This window comes from Ptiloglossa arizonensis, chromosome 9 (genome assembly GCF_051014685.1).
Source record: "Ptiloglossa arizonensis isolate GNS036 chromosome 9, iyPtiAriz1_principal, whole genome shotgun sequence".
In the NCBI taxonomy this organism is placed as follows: domain Eukaryota; kingdom Metazoa; phylum Arthropoda; class Insecta; order Hymenoptera; family Colletidae; genus Ptiloglossa; species Ptiloglossa arizonensis.
This window is the reverse complement of record NC_135056.1, coordinates 20,373,282-20,389,569: the sequence shown is the minus strand read 5'-3', so window position 1 is coordinate 20,389,569 and position 16,288 is coordinate 20,373,282. Positions and strand designations below refer to the sequence as shown.

The window sequence follows — 16,288 nt, the reverse complement described above, 5'->3', positions numbered from 1 at the left end:
TATTCGAGGTACTCGTGGGTGGCGTCGGCTCGGTCGCGCGTCGGTGTGGAAGTCGTACGAGTCGATACACCGGTGGTCGATTACCCTCCTACCGGTTTTCTGGATGGCCATAGCTACGTAACGGTTCAAGCGGGCGGAGAAGGCTCGCAAGGTTCGGTCGGCAGGACCGGTTCGCGGTTTCTCGGTAACCCGTTCCTCTGGTACCTTTATGGAACGGAGAGCAGGTGCGCCGCGACGATATTCGCACCGAATTTACCCCCCTTGGTTATTTACCGCCTCGCCACCGTCGAGCGTTACGGAGCTCGAACGGTCACCGGCGCGCCGGGATCGCTCGAGAAAACCGGCCGAAGAAACGATCGACGTACGATAGAACGAGCACGCTCTGTTGTGCATCGCGAGCGAAACTGTTACGCGCGAAACGCAAACAGATTTTTACTAAATAAGGAAACGCTCGAACCTTTCGATTATACTCCATCGCGGGGAGACAGAGCGGGACGATTCGATCGTCGATCGTTTCGAGAGAATCTCGTCCCTCGAGGAACTTTGCCTCGCGAACGTTTCGCGGAAATTTTCCGCACCGCGTTAACCTCTGCTCCGAGCTTTCGCAACGCGTGGAAATTGACGACGTTCGTTCGAGTACCACCGTTTAACGTTGCAACGGGACATCGCGACGCAGTCGTTTCCGCTCCGTGGCGGGTCTTTCGAAAAGCACCGTGTAACTTACGACCGCGACCCGCTAGAACCTCGACGTAGATCCTTGTTACGCAAACACGCGCTGCACCTATCGCGTCTCGTTTCCCTCCGATCCGACGGGTAGGCGAAAGCTTCTCGAGGCAACTGGCATTTCATCGATAAAACATTATCACCCGGACCGACGCATCTCGAGAGTTCTCGCGGTAGAAAATTCCCTCCGCTCCCGTTGTTCCTTTTCACGGTTCTCTCGCCGCGTCTCGAAACTCGTCGTTACCAATTTACGGAAATCGAAGAACGCGTGACGCGCACTCGATCGAAAAACACGCGATACGGTGGAAACGTTGCTTTCTTCTCGATCTCCGCGAGCCTGATTCGTAAAATACCGAGGCGGAACGCGAGGATTTCGTGCGTTTCGGGAGACGGTTCGAGGACAAAGTCGGAAGGTCGCGCGAAAGTCCCCGAATCTCGTGGAACGCGGCAATTTACATTCCGTGGGCGGTTTCCCCGGAGAAACTCGCGAACTCGACGAGGCAACGATACGTTGAACTTGGAAACGGTCGCGGGAACGCGAGGCGGGCAGACGCGCGCGCACCGGCCCGTGGAAAAAGTTTCGAGGTCGACGAGCATTTCGTTCGTAAGATATTGCTCGCTCGACCCACATTTTATGCGCTTAACTTTGCTCCTCGAGTGTTGCATCGTGTTTCCCGGCTCCTCTTCCTTCCGTCTCACAGGTCGGAGGAACTCCGTGGAAATTTACTTCGCGATCCGACGCCTCGCGACCAACACCAACCACGAACTTTCCTCCCGGGGCGAAACGAAAATTGGAAACGGAGAACGATCCGAGAAGCTCGGTTCTCCGTTTCGTCTCGCCGGTAACGCTCGTATCGCTCGAAGAGAACGGTGGGTACGATGATTTTGATCGAGAACGCGACCGTACGATCGTAAACAGCGACTTCGATTCGCTCTCGTAGGCGAGATAAGACCAAGGAAAGTAACGAGCTTCTCTTTGGAGAAATCGCGAACAATCTCGGCGCGATAAACCAAAGGCGAGAAGATCGGACGAGGACCGTCTTCGCGAGCATCGTCGCGTGTGCGTTCCAGTTTAGTTATCTCGCGGAAGAGTTCGTAATTTGGCGATCGACGGAGACGTCGATGACCGTCGAAGTCCTATAGAAAGAAAGAGGAATCGAGATGAAATATGAATACGATGAAGAAAGAGAAGCAAGTGTTCGTAATTTGGCGATCGACGTAGACGTCGATGACCGTCGAAGTCCTATAGAAAGAAAGAGGAATCGAGATGAAATATGAATACGATGAAGAAAGAGAAGCAAGTGTTCGTAATTTGGCGATCGACGTAGACGTCGATGACCGTTGAAGTCCTATAGAAAAAAAAGGAATCGAGACGAAGTATGTGAATACAATAAAGAAAGAAAAGCAAGTGTTTGTAATTTGGCAATCGATGTAGACTCGATGACCGTCGAAGTCCTATAGAAAGAAAAAGGAATCGAGACCAAATATGAATACGATAAAGAAAGAAGAGCAAAAGGGAGAGAAGAAAGAAAATTTCCCTACGTATTGAATCGTTTGAAACGTTTAAACGAAATTAGCACAGAGCAGCAACGAGTGGAAGCTCGAGCTATATAAAAGAAAATGGAAGAAGAAAAATGTCGACGAAAGCGTTCGTTCGATTCTATTCGATTGGCGAGCGTTCTTTTCCAATCCGCGATAACAACCAACTGTTCGCGCCCGGAGGATCGATCGAACGATCGTTTCTCGGAGATCGAGATTGTTCGCGACCACCGATCGTTTTCTCGAGCGGTTTCTTTCGTTCGCGTTACGATCGCGCTCGGTTGCGTAACTCGTTTTTTCTCGCGCGCCCGCTCGCTCGCGCGGAGGAAAGGTTCTCCGCGAGCTAGGGGAGAGACGCGGAAGCTGAAAAACGTGGGAAATTGTCAAAGAGGCTCGTCCACCGTTACCGTCGGGAAGACGGTTTCGCGATTCCTCGTTAAAGACGCCGCGACGTCGGTACGGTCGATCGTTCCGCCGCAAACGAGCGTAGAAAAGCCATTCGCGGGGCACGTCTCGCGGACGAACCGACGACGGAATAATTTCATGTATTATTTATCGCACATTCCGCGGGTCTCTCCGGTCCGTGGTTGTAACGGGTGGCTCGCAATTTACGTCCGTGCTGTGTCGTTTCTTAACGCGCGGTACGGAGACGGTTGCGTATAAATAGTGGAAAACGAGCGCGTTTAATCGCGGGGGCGTTTCGTACGAAGATGGATAAAATCGAACGGTTGTGATTCGCGGTTTGCTAGCCAGCTTCGAAAGTACCGTAACGCGAAACGATCGTTACGCGTGGTTCGCGGTCGTCCGACGAATGGCGAGGAGTTCGAGGATCGATCGACCGGGAGTCCCCGTTTTCGTCGATTCTCGTTCGATCTACGATCGATGGACTTCCGGGTCACCCGTTAGACACGGTATGCACCGGCGTGCAACTCGGTTCCATCGCGTGGGAATACGAACTCGTCGGTAGCCGCGACCGCTTCGGGCCGCTCGTTCCGCCGACAATCCGTTCCGATGCACTTTGACGGCGAGCTGCACCGCGCGGCGCCCGAGAGACAGAAAAATCCACCGAGCTAGCCCAGGATCCCTCGCAATAAAATCTTTTAACGGTGATTTTCTGGGCCACCGGGCGTCTTCGAGAACCACCGTACCCATCTCGATCGATCGTTCGATCCATACTTCCTTTCGTCCATCGCGAAAACGCTTTTCGCAACCGTTTCTTTCCGTCGTTGAATATTCCCGTACAGTTCGTTCGCGAATCGAGCCTTATCATCGCCCGTTGCGGATGCACCGGGTGATACTCACGAAGCGATTCAGGAACAAAGTCTTCGCTCCGTAGGACGGTACAGAGCGAACACCGCGAACGAGGACACTCGAGTTCACCTTCGTTACTCTCCACGGGGATAAGAAAAGTATAATTCACTTTTACAAATATTGACGAAACCTCGAGGTCGCGAAATTCAATTACAAACGCGTCGTCTACATTTTAATCGCGAGTACACTTCGCGTTCGCGCGATAAACACGCGAAACGAACAAAAGAATCGAAAACAATTTTCAACACCGGTACGCGTTTCGAACGCGATGTGTTTTCGTCGAAAAGTAATCGCTGTCGCTCGCGGTTATCTCGACGCGCGGATAGCGAGGTCAGCGCGCGAGAGAAAAAAAAAGAAGAAGAAGAAGGAAGAAAAATGAAAAAAGAAAAAAGAAAGGAAAAGGTCGTCGGTTCGAGACAATTGCACGATATTTGAATGGATCCGTGGGGGCGCGTACGCGGCGGTAACCGTGCCGTGTTTTTTAGCGGGGCTTTTCATCCGCGTGGTGTCCCCCGCGGTGGTGGAAACGCGCCGCGTGGCCGGTGTCCCTTTAACGAGTGTCATCGACCCTCGGTGGAAAGGTCGGGAACCACGAGAGCCGGCTTTTTCGCGCGACACGGTCCACGTACGCGCTACGCGGCTGACACGAACCGAGAAAAACCTGCAACTGCAACTGCAACCAAGCAACGATGCTGCACCGGTTCGTTTTCCGTGTTCGCGCGTGCCTTATCGTTCCACGAGCGAGGGATTTTCCCGGTTGCTCGTCCAACGTGTCTGTATTGGCGCGGAGATCGGTGTTTCGACGATTCTCGAGTAGATGATCGTGCGACGTAGCACGGACCGCGAAGGCGAAACGCCTCTTTCGCCTCGATCGATCGGAGGTCCCGATAATTCCAGCCATTTAAGTACCGTTAGTCCCGAGGCTAATGGCGGACGCGCGGGTTCTTTCGCCTCGTTCCGAATGCAGACCGTTACAGCACTTTCGCTCGAGGATCTCGCACGGTTTTTGCCCGCGCCGGGCGTCGCGGCGATGATCGACGATGATTATTCGTTGCAGGTTCCGGGGCGCACTTTCCTCGACCGCAGCGTCTTCCCCGCGAGACCGAGTCCTCGTTTTCCATTTTCATCGTCGCGTCGGCTCGTCCTCGCGGCAATCCCGCCGATTCGTCGCGGCTCGGCCTCGCGTTCCACCAGAAGACCTTTTCCTTTTCGACGCGGAACGCATCGTCTACGAGCGAGATCCATTAGGGAACGCCGCGAAAACGGAAGACGCGCCCCGAAGGAAACCTCGCGAGTTTTTCTATTCGTTAAGGGGCGAGTAATTAGCGGGCTCGTTAGAGAACGAGCAAGATATTCCTTTTAACGGCCTTCGACCGGGAACGAACCGACCCGAGTCTCTTCCTTCTTCCAAAGCTTTTCGTTATCGAAGCTGCTCGATCGCCCGATTCGTCTCGGTTCGTCTCGGTTCGTCCTCTTTCTCTTCCGCGGAGAACCGTACCGAGACGAACACTCGAGGACTACGAACCATAACCACACCCTGGGTTTTATAGGGTCTGAGAGACTTCGCTCGACGAACATCGATCCGTGACTAATGGAAATATAACGCCTAATCCGCCAGCGTTTTTCCACCCGTTCGAGTGACTCATCGCGCGGGTGACGATCCACTCTGTTCTCGGTGTCCTGCTAGGCGTTATATCGTTCGTATCGAAAAGGGACAGTGGTGATCCGACGGAGCACTGCTGGAATTTTTACACCTAAATACTTACATACGCCAATACTCGATGCATTTACCATCGTATCGATCATCGTCGCGATATTTGTAAACGTTCTACTCATTGAAAGATACTTACATACCCCAATACTCGATGCATTTACCATCGTATCGATCATCGTCGCGATATTTGTAAACGTTGTACTCATTGAAAGCGACCCAAAGAAGCGTACCGCGACGCTTAGCGCGACCCTGGTCCGCATTCGGTAAGTTTCCGCATAGTTTCGTTTCTTTGCGCTACTTTGTCTCCAGTAATTGCGCATCGATCAAAAGACCGTGGCTTCCCCCCGCAGCGAACAAATTTGCACAGGTGCATACGTCGATAGTCACACGTACCGCGGTGCATCGTAACGTAAGATGCAAACAGTCCGGCGAGTTTGCGTAACGCGTATTTGCGAGACTTGTCGACAAATTCCCATCCAATCGACCGAGAACCAGACTCGCGGTGAATCGCGTTCGAGGGTCGCGCGAACCTCCCGACCGCGAGTTTCGAATTTTTTCTCGGATTCGTTCCGAGGCGAAGCAACTCGCAAACACTCGGACGGGTCAGACGCGTCGTTACGAGTATCTAACGAGGCTGTACGAAAGTAACAGTAACACGTGTTCCAGGTCTAGGAGATCAGCATCGGTGGTAATCGGCTCGAGATACTCGGTTCGAGCGAATCGGTGAAGCTCGAGCGTTCGAACGGTCCCGGAGAAAGCGTAGCCTAGGCAGAGAGAGAGGGTGGGTGCGTTCCTCTGTAAATTCAGCTCGGTTACGTGTTCCCCGCGCGTCACGAATTTCATTGCATCGAGGACTACGGGTGTACGAGGAAACAATTTCGCGTCGGGCCGCTACTACCCGGGACGTCGATCCAATTTCCGCGACCATTTTCTCGTTAACCCGAGAAAGGCCTCGCGCCTCTTTTATATCGGTGACACCGAGCGGGAAGGAGGATCTAATTTTCGTTGATCGATACAAAGGACGCGTAGCGAGCCGCGATAACTCGAGACGGTCCCGATAGTCGACGCCTAGGCGTGTTGCGGGGGCAAAAGTGACACACGCGGTGTCGGTGAGTCATTCGACGCCGATTCGTGACGACGAAAATTCCGTGGACTCTCGAGAAACGATCCCGATGCCTCGCGACGAGTAACGGTCATCGAATCGTCGAAATTCGAAAATTATTCCAACGCTGATACTTTCTTTTTTCTTTTCGTTTCTACTATCGTTTCTCTACGCGCTTCGAAGAGTCAACGGTTAAGAGTTCAACGGGGATATCGTACGGTTAATACGCACGACGTATTATCGTCCGGGATAATAATAATGCGTATTGTTCGGAAAAAAGAAGGTGTTTATCGCCACGAGAATTACAACCACGGACCGTGAACCCGTCAAGTGTATCGAGTACATAAATTCGTTCGAACGCGACCAGAGAACGTTGCCCGTTGCAATTATTTTCGCCAACGGTCGTTCGTCGAAACGTTCTCCGATCGAAGCGTGTTTCGTCCTCGTCTCGCGCGCGATTCGAACGCGTTTCCACCGACGAGAGATTATCGGTATCTTCCGCCGCGACGCGTTCGTCCATCGTGGTTCGTTGTCTTTCCGGACGACGAAAAGACCGGGGAGCTGTTAATTCGGCCGGAGAAAGGCACGGTGGGTTGCTAAACGATGGACAATAAACGTGACTCACGGGACCGAGCGGTCGTTTCCTTTATACGCGAGCGAATCGTTTCAGAAACGATCCGTCGAGCGTTGGGACACAACCGTGGGCCCGCGGTCGTTAATTGCTTCGACCTCGACGTTCGATGCGTTCGAGGCGGAATTTTCCGACGCGGAGGAAGAAGTCGATTCGTCGTATTACGTTGCGCGTATTATGTCACTGGGTCAGGACAGTTTTCAACGATACCAACGAAGCGTCGCGGGGTCGCGTACGAAATTGCGAAACTAGAGAGAAGAACTCGAACGACAAAGAAACGCGCGAATTTTTCGAAATCTCGATTCGTGGAGATTCCCCGTGCTGAACGAATTTGATGTATCGTAAGTGGCTGGAGCGAATTTACGCGAGATCGTGGGTCTTCGAGACGAGTCTGTTCGCGTGGGCGGTCGAACGCACGAATTGGTTGGTTAAAACCAAGGAGGAGAAAATGTGTCGCGCTATGATGTTAAATTGGAAGCGCGTCGCGTCCGTCCAGGTGGCAACGCATCGCGGTATAATCGTTGCAATGAATTTCGAAGCGAGCGATTCGTCTGGTTGTTATTTCGTTAAAGGTGCAAGAGAGTCGAGCGTTCCGGCGATTCATCGACGCTCGTTGAATCCTCGAGCGCGTTACGATTTCTTCTCGGATTTACTTTCGTTTCGGTGGACTGCGGCGTTTCAGCGCGTTCATCGTCTGTCGGTGGCAATACGATCTGGAAAATAATTCTTCTCGCGGACGTGGTCGTGTTCGATCGGAGGTCAACGAACGGCACCGCATCGGTCGAAGTAAAAGCGCAGCGCCGAATACGTGCTTCCCGTGCTCGAAGACGATAGCGGGATCTCTAATTTAATTTGCTCTTATCGTCGTCCGCCCCACGTTCGTTCCCCGTGGCTCCCCGGGGGCATCGAATTACACGCGGCGTACGGAGCCGGCGGCCGAGCGTTGTCGTCGTCGCTCGATTTTCCGAAACGACTCTTTCTCGGGACGCGTGAAACGCGCGCGAGGATTACGTCTCCGCTCCGTGCGTCTCTGGAATCGGCCGGTGAGTCATTTTTCTCCGTTACACACCGGCGCGCTGCTTTCTGCAAATCTCCGACCACGCGGGAGGAAATTCGCCGCGATGAAAAGGAGGGTCGGGAACCGAGAACGCGCTGAAGAACCAAGGTCTTGTATTTTTGTCGGGGGCCTTGGTTCCGTGAAACGACGCATTATCGGGACCGTTGAGGTTTCGTCGCAATTCTTGCTATCTACGCGTTTTATTTGTCCTGGAATTTACCTCGTGTTCACTTTCTCTGTCCTCCGTGAACGAATTTAGTTTTCGTTTGTCGCGAGAGAAGAGGACGCGATAATGGTTTCCAGTCGCGGACGAAGCAAATGGAACGGTTGGGCGACGTACGCGATACATCGTTGGGGAGGGAAAAAAAAAGAAACAATTCCAAGATAAATTGCTCGCGATCGTCCGGTCTCGAATACGGTTAATTCGTTTCGCTTTGGAAACGATAGACGCAATTAAGCCGCGTTTCAGCCTGCGCTGTCGCGTGCATCGCGAAAATGCATCCGGACAATGGCGGGCTCGGTAACGACCGGTGTGCTCCTGGGCTAGAAAAGTCGAGAAAGAATGGGTACAGACTCGGTCCAGACTTCTCGTTTTCCTGGTCTCTGTTTCCCGGTGAAAGAAATATGTCAGCCGTTCTAGCGAGACAAGAGGAGGATTCACGCTGGAGGAGCACACGAGCGCGCCGCGGACGAGGAGAACACGCTCCGGTATTGCCTCTCCTTTTGTTTCCTTCCGGCGAATAATCACGAATACCCGTGAAAAACCAGGAAGCAATTGCTCCACACCCACCGAACCTTTCTCATTTCCCGATGCGTTCCTTTTCCCTACCCGTTTGGAAAGGGATCAACGGGGGCCTCGAGCCTCGAAATTCTACCCACCCCGTTCGGTAATTACGCGATGCAGTATTGTTCCTGGGAGCCTCTCCTCCGTTACTCCCGCCCTGTGGAAGGTGATTCGATACGTTGATTTCGTTGGCGATTCGTCACGATATTGCTGTAATCCGTCGATGCAATTCGCCGGATACGTTTCGCGAGATAAAACGGCTCGAAATTCCGGTTATTAAAATTCCTCGAGTTCGTGTTCGCCGTCGAAACTCGCGTCTTCCGATAACCGACCGAATCGCGATGCATCGTGCATCGAGACTCGAATTCGATCTTTGAATATTTTGTTTTTCGAGTACCAAGTACGGTTCGAATTTCGTATCGATCCAACGAGAGATCTACGTGAAACGTTGTCCGTAAATTTGAAGAAACTCGTTCCGCGAACGATGCGTTTAAAGTTTAAGAAGCGGAGCGCTTTAACGTCGCTCAGTGGGTCAAGCTCCGCGAATAAACGTTCCGTCTTGGTTAATATTTCGAACTTCGGCTCGGTGTTTCCCGCGCATTTGAAACATTAGATCGTAGAGTATCTCAAATTGAGAAAATCGATGTTTCTCTTAACACGGAGGAGGATCTTCGAGCGAGAAATTTCCTTTGGAAAGAAACGATCGATTCTCGGGCGAGAGGGAGAGCGTGGACGATGACTCGAAGATAAAGAGGCCGGGAGAGGGTTGTACGATAGCTCCTCGCTTCGATCGAAAGGGCCTCCGAGCGTAACGGAGCGGTGGCTACTATTTTCTACCTCGGTTTCGTACGGCGGGACGAAAATACACACGACGGTACTCGTTTCAGAGCAGACGTTTCTTAAATAAGCAACAGCTAGCTGTCCCGGAAAGTCCCTTCGAGAAAGAGAAATGCACGAAACGAGGCGCCCTCCTCTTCGCTACTTCCGGGAGTACCCCTGACGCGTGTGCGTCATCGTTTCTCGTAGCTTCTCTTTTAGACTCGGTCGGGAAAACGTGAACCAGGCGCGGGACATTCGTCGATATTAATTCCACGAACGTGGAAACGTGGATACTCGACAAACGGGAGCGGTCAAAATCGTCGTGTCGTGGAAACGCAAGTCCGAGGATTTTCATTCTTTGAGTGTACGCAGGTGATATTTAACACTTCGTTACTTTATAACAACGAAGTAGCGTTGTTGGATTTTCAAAATAGAGAGAAATTTACGTTAGTCGGAGCGTTCGACGATCGTCGAAGCATCGATGCTCTCGCGATTCTCGAGCGTTGTTCGCGGAACGCGCGGCTTCCTCGTTGCTCGGGAATTCGTTCCAGCGCGGACAAAAGTCGTTCCGCGAGCCGAAAACAAAGTTGTCCCCGGTCGTAAAAGCCGACCGCTCGCAAATATTGCGTTTCATCGCGGACGGTGTTCGCGTGTCCGGTTTTTCGTTTCGCGGAGAAGCGAGAGCGTATTTATAGCCAGCACCGTCCGCGAACACGAGATCCACGGACGCAAATTACGGCTCGCGGTCTCCCTGTTTGTTTGTTTTTTTTTTCTCCCCTCTCTCCTCCCCCGTTTTGTTTTTTTTCGCCACCCCAGAATTAACCGGATCAGCAGCGGCGTACGCGCGTGCATATCGCGCGGCGAGACTCGCGCGAGCGTTCTGACCCGATGCGCGTTTCGTGCCGGCTGCTTCCACGCCGTTCGTTCACTCTTTATAAATAGACGGTTGAAATTCTGTCGCGTCCGGGCGTGGCGGGCCGAGATCCACGAGGATCCTAGGACGCGGAATAGATCACTCGTCGCGATCCATTCATTAGGCGTGCGAGCGCCGGCTGGCTGCTCTCGACGATGTTTTCCGCTCGTCGTTCGTTGCTTCTTTTTCGAAACGATTTCCACGTAAACGCGTCGAAAAACCAGAGCCAGGCGGCCCCGAGGCGCCCTCCGATCTAACAGGAAACACGATTTCGCGAAACGATGAGCTTCACCGGGATTAGAAAGAGCACCTAGGTCGTACGTCGGAGTCGTTCGACCGACACGAGTGCTCTTCGGAGTCGCGTTCACCGAAATGTTCACCGAAACCTGGGCATAAATTCACGCGGAAGCTTCCCTCGACCCTATCGCGGCGTTACGTAAATCAAACGAGATTCTCGAGGCGAGTAGACGGTGCAATTTTCGCGTATCCTGCGCGCCAACGGTGTGCACTGTCGCGTCTTTCTACGTGTTTTATCGTCGGATAGTTTGCGCAGCTTTTTCGAGGATCGTGTCCCTGCGAAACGAACAACTCGATCACGTTTCGTCGAGCGATCGATGCAGATATCGAACACCGTGCAAGGTCCAAGAGCGGGACCTCGAGCGGTTAAAATCTTGCACGCTCCGATCGCGGATGTTGTCGATCGCGTCTACGATTGATCTCTCTGTTTTTTGTTCGCAGATATTCGGGGCACGGCAACACGAACCACATCTATCATGTCGGTTCCTATTTAAGGTGAGCACCCTGTATTTAATATGTAACGAAGTTTCGTCGATTTTATCCCGCTTTACCGGACTTTATTCGTACCGGAGTAGCACGATCTCGGTACGGTCACGGTTCGGTTGGATTTTGTTCGGTGCTCTTGAAACGGACTCAACGTTCACTTTGGTCGTGTTTACAGCGTTTCGATGGTCTAACGGTGTTAGTCTCGGGGCGTTTCGAGTTGTTCGTAAATACAACCCGAAACGTAAAACTTTCGAAGACGGTTCGAATCGCTCGAAAGCGTTGGAGGAAATCGAGAACGGTCCCCGTTCGACTGTACATCCGATTCGCGAACGAAAAATATCCACGGCACGCGCGTCCACGATTTTTCGAAAACATTCTCGACGTAATCGTTCGCGTGGACGCTTCAATCGACGATAAAATTTACGCAACGCGATTCCTCGCGAAGCGGGAATCTCTATCGAGCGACCGTAATCGCGCGTTGCGTCATCGAGTACATCGGTCACGAGCAATCGGACCGACCGAATATCGATTTACGTTTATCCAAAGTCTCGCGTGATTGTTCGTCCGTCGAGGGGTCCGAAGAGACAAAAGAGACGGATGGAAAAAAAAAAGAAAAAAAAAAAAACGTAACGTAACAGGTACATTGTGTCCCGATGGACGTAAAGAGCATCCGAGAAGGACGGTGCTTCGCATCGGGACGTTCGTTCCTGGATACTCGAGCCACGAGAGAATCGATGCCTCGTTGTAAACGGCTGTAATTGTTCGAGAGAACCGGAAGTGTGCAATCCACGGTCGTTCGACGAGCGAGTCGTCGAATTCCACGATCGACGCGTCGATCTTTCGATCGTTGGTGTCCCGGTCGATCGATCGTGGTTAACGCGTTTTCAGCGTCTCGTCGATGGAAAACCAGGCCCGATACGAAGAGGAAGACGAGAGGAGGAGGAACGGGAAACGGGGAGATATCGTAATAGTAAAAGTAAATTCGAGTATCGCGGTGTCGAGCGCGTCGATGAACGAGCGTTTCACTTTTCGAGTTCGAGGATCGAGTCATCCGTAGGACAATTAAACCTCGACGTATCGTAAAACCGTGAACGCGCTTTCTCCTCGAACAAGAGGGGGTGAGGGAGGAGGAGAGGACTTGTCCAAAGCGGCGTTAATTGAGGCGCTCGTGTCCCATCGTCCGCTCCGCTCCGCGTGTACGCGACGAGGATTAATCCCCGAGAACGACGTTACGCGCGATGTTTTAATGGACGGTTCGACGCGGTTTATTCTGGACGCCGAAGGCGCCGTGAAAGTTGCGTCAGGGATTAATAAAAAACAATTCCCGACTCTGTCAGCCTCTACGAGACGAACCGTTCCGTCGAGCGTGGAACAAGGCCCGCGAGTTCGATAAAAGAGCATCGTCGATGGAAACGCGAGCGTCGTATAAAAAGTTTGCAAGGATCGACGTACGCGCGTATCGGCGGCGAAATAAACTCGAGGAGCGTCCGAGAATCGAACGAATAAAAGTCATCGACGATCGACGTACGCGTATCGTTCAATGCGTATCGACGGTGAAATAAACTCGCGGAGCGTCCGAGAATCGAACAGATAAAAGTCATCGACGATCGACGAACCCCAAGAACAAAGATGACTCTCGAACGAGCTCCCGACGACCACGCGGAGTTTCGAGGAGTACTCGAGACCTTCGCGAACCGAATTACCGAGAAATGTCATCGACGTAAGTTACGTGGGAGGCCAGTCGTTGGCCGAGAGATTCAACGTGGAAGAGAACTCGTAGCGCGAACACCGGTGAGGAATAACCACCGTGTCGTACGGAGGCAGCTGGCGCGAAAAGGGCGCTCGAGTCGCGTTAAAACGCGAAAGAGGAGCCGAATTCCAACGCGAGTTGGCACTTTAACGAGAACGGGGGACGTTAATACCGGAGCGGGGCAACGTCGTTTCACCAGCGAGATAACTAGAGACAGCTATGTCAAGGTCGTCGGCTGTATCTCTCGGCTTTATCCAACGAACTTAGCTCGATTAGCGCTCGTTGCTCGGGAACGCTTGCATAAAACTGCCTCCGGCACTTTCACCTCGTTGGCCGCTCGCAAACTCGTTGCAACGTAGGCGACCGTCGTTTCCTCCTCGCACGGAGACACCGATTCGCTACGCGAACGTTGCAACGATTACAAATGGGAAAGCCAGTTTCCATCGTGTACCGGCGAATCGAGCGGTTCTCCGAACGACGAGGAAGCTGCGCGGAACGACGCGCTCTCCTCGACGATCGAGAAACGAACATCGTTCGTCGAGTAATAATTTCGAGCCGTGGGAGACACGGTGATTTCTCAACGAGCGCGAAACGTTCTCGCGTACGCGCGATCGAAAACGAAGACGCTTGTCTCTCGGCTCATGGCGAACGCTTACCGATACGCAACAAGTACACGAAGAGTCCGAGCCGTCTCGACGCGGCGCGAGTCTCGAGTGCCACGTGGATCACCGCGGTGCCACCGTTCTACTTTCCGCTCGGGCCGTTTCGACCATTTGAAAAATATATCACGGTATCGTTGAACCGTAAAAATTACAGGGAAATCGTTGGGCACCGTCGATGCTCGTCTTCCTTACGATAATTATTTTTGTAATCGCGTCGATGTCTCGCAAGCCCGTGTAACGAACGCAATAACCATCTCCGCGTGCCGAGTGGAAAGTCGCGCGAAATTGGCGCGGCGCTGGACGCGTTAACGAGTCGCTTCGAGGTTCGTTCGTTTCGTGAAAAATCCGTCGATTCGTCGTTGGAAATAGAACAGAAAATAGACGATACCGAGCGATCGGAGCGATGAAGCAACGCTCGTTCGCCGATGATCGCGCGATGGTTTCTCGTCGGTCTGTGCGTAACGTCGAACGCGATGAATATGGACCGGTCTCGAGGAGACAGAGGGCAGGAAGACGCGGATACGAGCTCGCGGTTCGTAACAGAGGGGATTTAAAAGGTCCCGAGTAAGCGAGGTGTAACGCGAGCCGGTGACGATACCTTAACGAGAACCGGCAGCGTTAATTTCGCCATCCCGGCAACCTTGCGCGTCCCGCTGCGCTGCACGCGGAGTCGACGTGGTCGTCAGCTGTGCGAAGGTCAGGGTCGTCCGGCAGCCGAGGGTGCAATCGATGCGCGATACCGCCTCTCTCCTGCACACCCCTCGCTCGCTGCAGTTACCATGGAGACCATCTCCTGACCCATTGCTACAGACCGGAGCCCGTCGACGCGGAGAGAGGTTCGCTGCATCGGGTGACCGTCTCGCGACGAGAGCGTGTGCCGCAGACGAGGAACACGGTGACGCGTCCCAGAAGGGACAGAGGGACGTGTGTGACGCGCGCGAGATCGCTTCCGCGACCCTGCTTTCGGAAAAATACCTCGACCTCTTTTCTCGCCTCGACCCTAAAACAGTTACCGAATTTCAACCGCGGTGTTTCGGGTGTATCTCGTTTCGATCTTTCCTTTTCTTTTTTTTTTCCCCTCTCCACCGGTGAAGAGGCGAGACGAGTGACCTTGCCCTCCGAGAGGAGAGAATTCGGGAGAGAAACGTCGGCGACGAGAAGGAAAAGTAGAAAGTGACATGGAGGACAGAACTTAGCCGTATCGTATATCGCGCAAAGTGGTACAACGACGCAGTGTTAACGAAGTAACGACGAATTCACTCGGTAATTCAGGGTCCCCCTCGCCCTCTCGCCGATCGTGTACCGCGAACCCGTTCACCGTCGAAACACATCCGAGCCCCCGGTCGGATCGTCGCGGTCGTCCCGGTGATCGTAAATCGTCCCCTTTGTCGGCTGAAAAGCCACGAATGGGTCGAGCTACGAATTCGGTACGTTAAAGTTCTTCTCGGAGGTGGAGAACCGGTCGGTGCGGCGCACGCACGCACGCACGCACGCACGCACGCACGCACGTACGTACAGACGGACGAACAGGAACAACCGGAGGCATTGTGCAAGGTCGGTATGAACGGAGACTAAGGTCAGCTGGTGCCGCGGATCGATATCGCCGAATTGTCCCGACACAGTTACCCGCGTACGTTTCGCTCGTGATTCGCGGAGCACCGTGTGCCGGCGGGAAACCACACCGCTGATACCGAACCTGTGTATCGCGGCAAGTTCGAGGGAACTGGAACGATGGAGGGCTGGAAGAGCTGGAAAAGGGCCGAGAACTCCTTTCTCGCGGCATGGTATCAACGTGTCAGAGAATCTTACGTCGCGGCCTGGTTCTTCGGGGTGTTTCAGACCAGCAGGATGTCGACGAGCACCGCCACCGGTGGCGGGGGCGGCGGCGGGGGTGGTGGAGGAGGAGTCGGAGGTGCCCTGACACTGATGGGCTGCGTCAGGGAGGCATCGCCTCCTCCACAGAATCATCATCATCAGCAGCAACAGCAGCAGCAACAGCAACAGCAGCAGCAACACCACCACCACCATCACCACCACCACCAACTACATCGAAATCTCGGCCTAGGAGAGTTCTCCGCGCAAAACAGCGTCGATCCGCTTCCAAAAGGTTCGTATTTTCTCGCATCGTTCGAGCAAACGAACGTTTTCGCTTTTATCCGTTGTTCGCGCACGCTCCCCCCACGATACGAGAGGCGAATAATAATTGGAAAGAGAGACTCGTTGGAAATATCGAAATCGACGCAACGAGCTCACGAAGACGTACATACGCCCGATGAGTCACGAACGATTAATTAATGAATTCTGCTTATCGCGTCGCGGAGATAACGCCTAAATGGAAATAACGACTCGGCGCGAAACGTTCGACTTAATCGCGGTGGAGGCGAACGTTCTTACATACGTACGATTTACACGGACTTGGTCGTAAATCGTTCGACGTATCCCAACGTTTCGTTCGCGTTGCAGCTGGACCGTGGAGATTAATTAACCCCAGAACTTGGGG

The 16,288-nt window shown here is 53.1% G+C and overlaps 2 protein-coding genes across 6 annotated transcripts in view; both read left to right on the top strand.

Moving 5' to 3' along the window:
- The window catches only part of LOC143151666 (uncharacterized), a 40,164-nt gene extending 25,227 nt beyond the window's left edge, over nucleotides 1–14,937 (top strand). The window contains exons 4-5 of the mRNA XM_076321016.1: nucleotides 11,332–11,385; nucleotides 11,552–14,937. Of these exons, the coding sequence (XP_076177131.1) occupies nucleotides 11,332–11,385; nucleotides 11,552–11,932 (435 nt within the window). The 3' untranslated portion in view covers nucleotides 11,933–14,937. The remainder of the gene's footprint in view (nucleotides 1–11,331; nucleotides 11,386–11,551) is intronic.
- A 192-nt stretch (nucleotides 14,938–15,129) lies between these two features.
- The window catches only part of LOC143151506 (uncharacterized), a 34,338-nt gene continuing 33,179 nt past the window's right edge, over nucleotides 15,130–16,288 (top strand). For 3 of the 5 annotated variants that reach the window (XM_076320701.1, XM_076320699.1, XM_076320700.1), the window contains exon 1: nucleotides 15,141–15,895. In XM_076320701.1, the coding sequence (XP_076176816.1) occupies nucleotides 15,520–15,895 (376 nt within the window). In that variant the 5' untranslated portion in view covers nucleotides 15,141–15,519. Of the gene's footprint in view, nucleotides 15,896–16,288 lie in introns of all 5 variants that reach the window. The other 2 variants (XM_076320698.1, XM_076320702.1) reach the window with 2 other exon arrangements.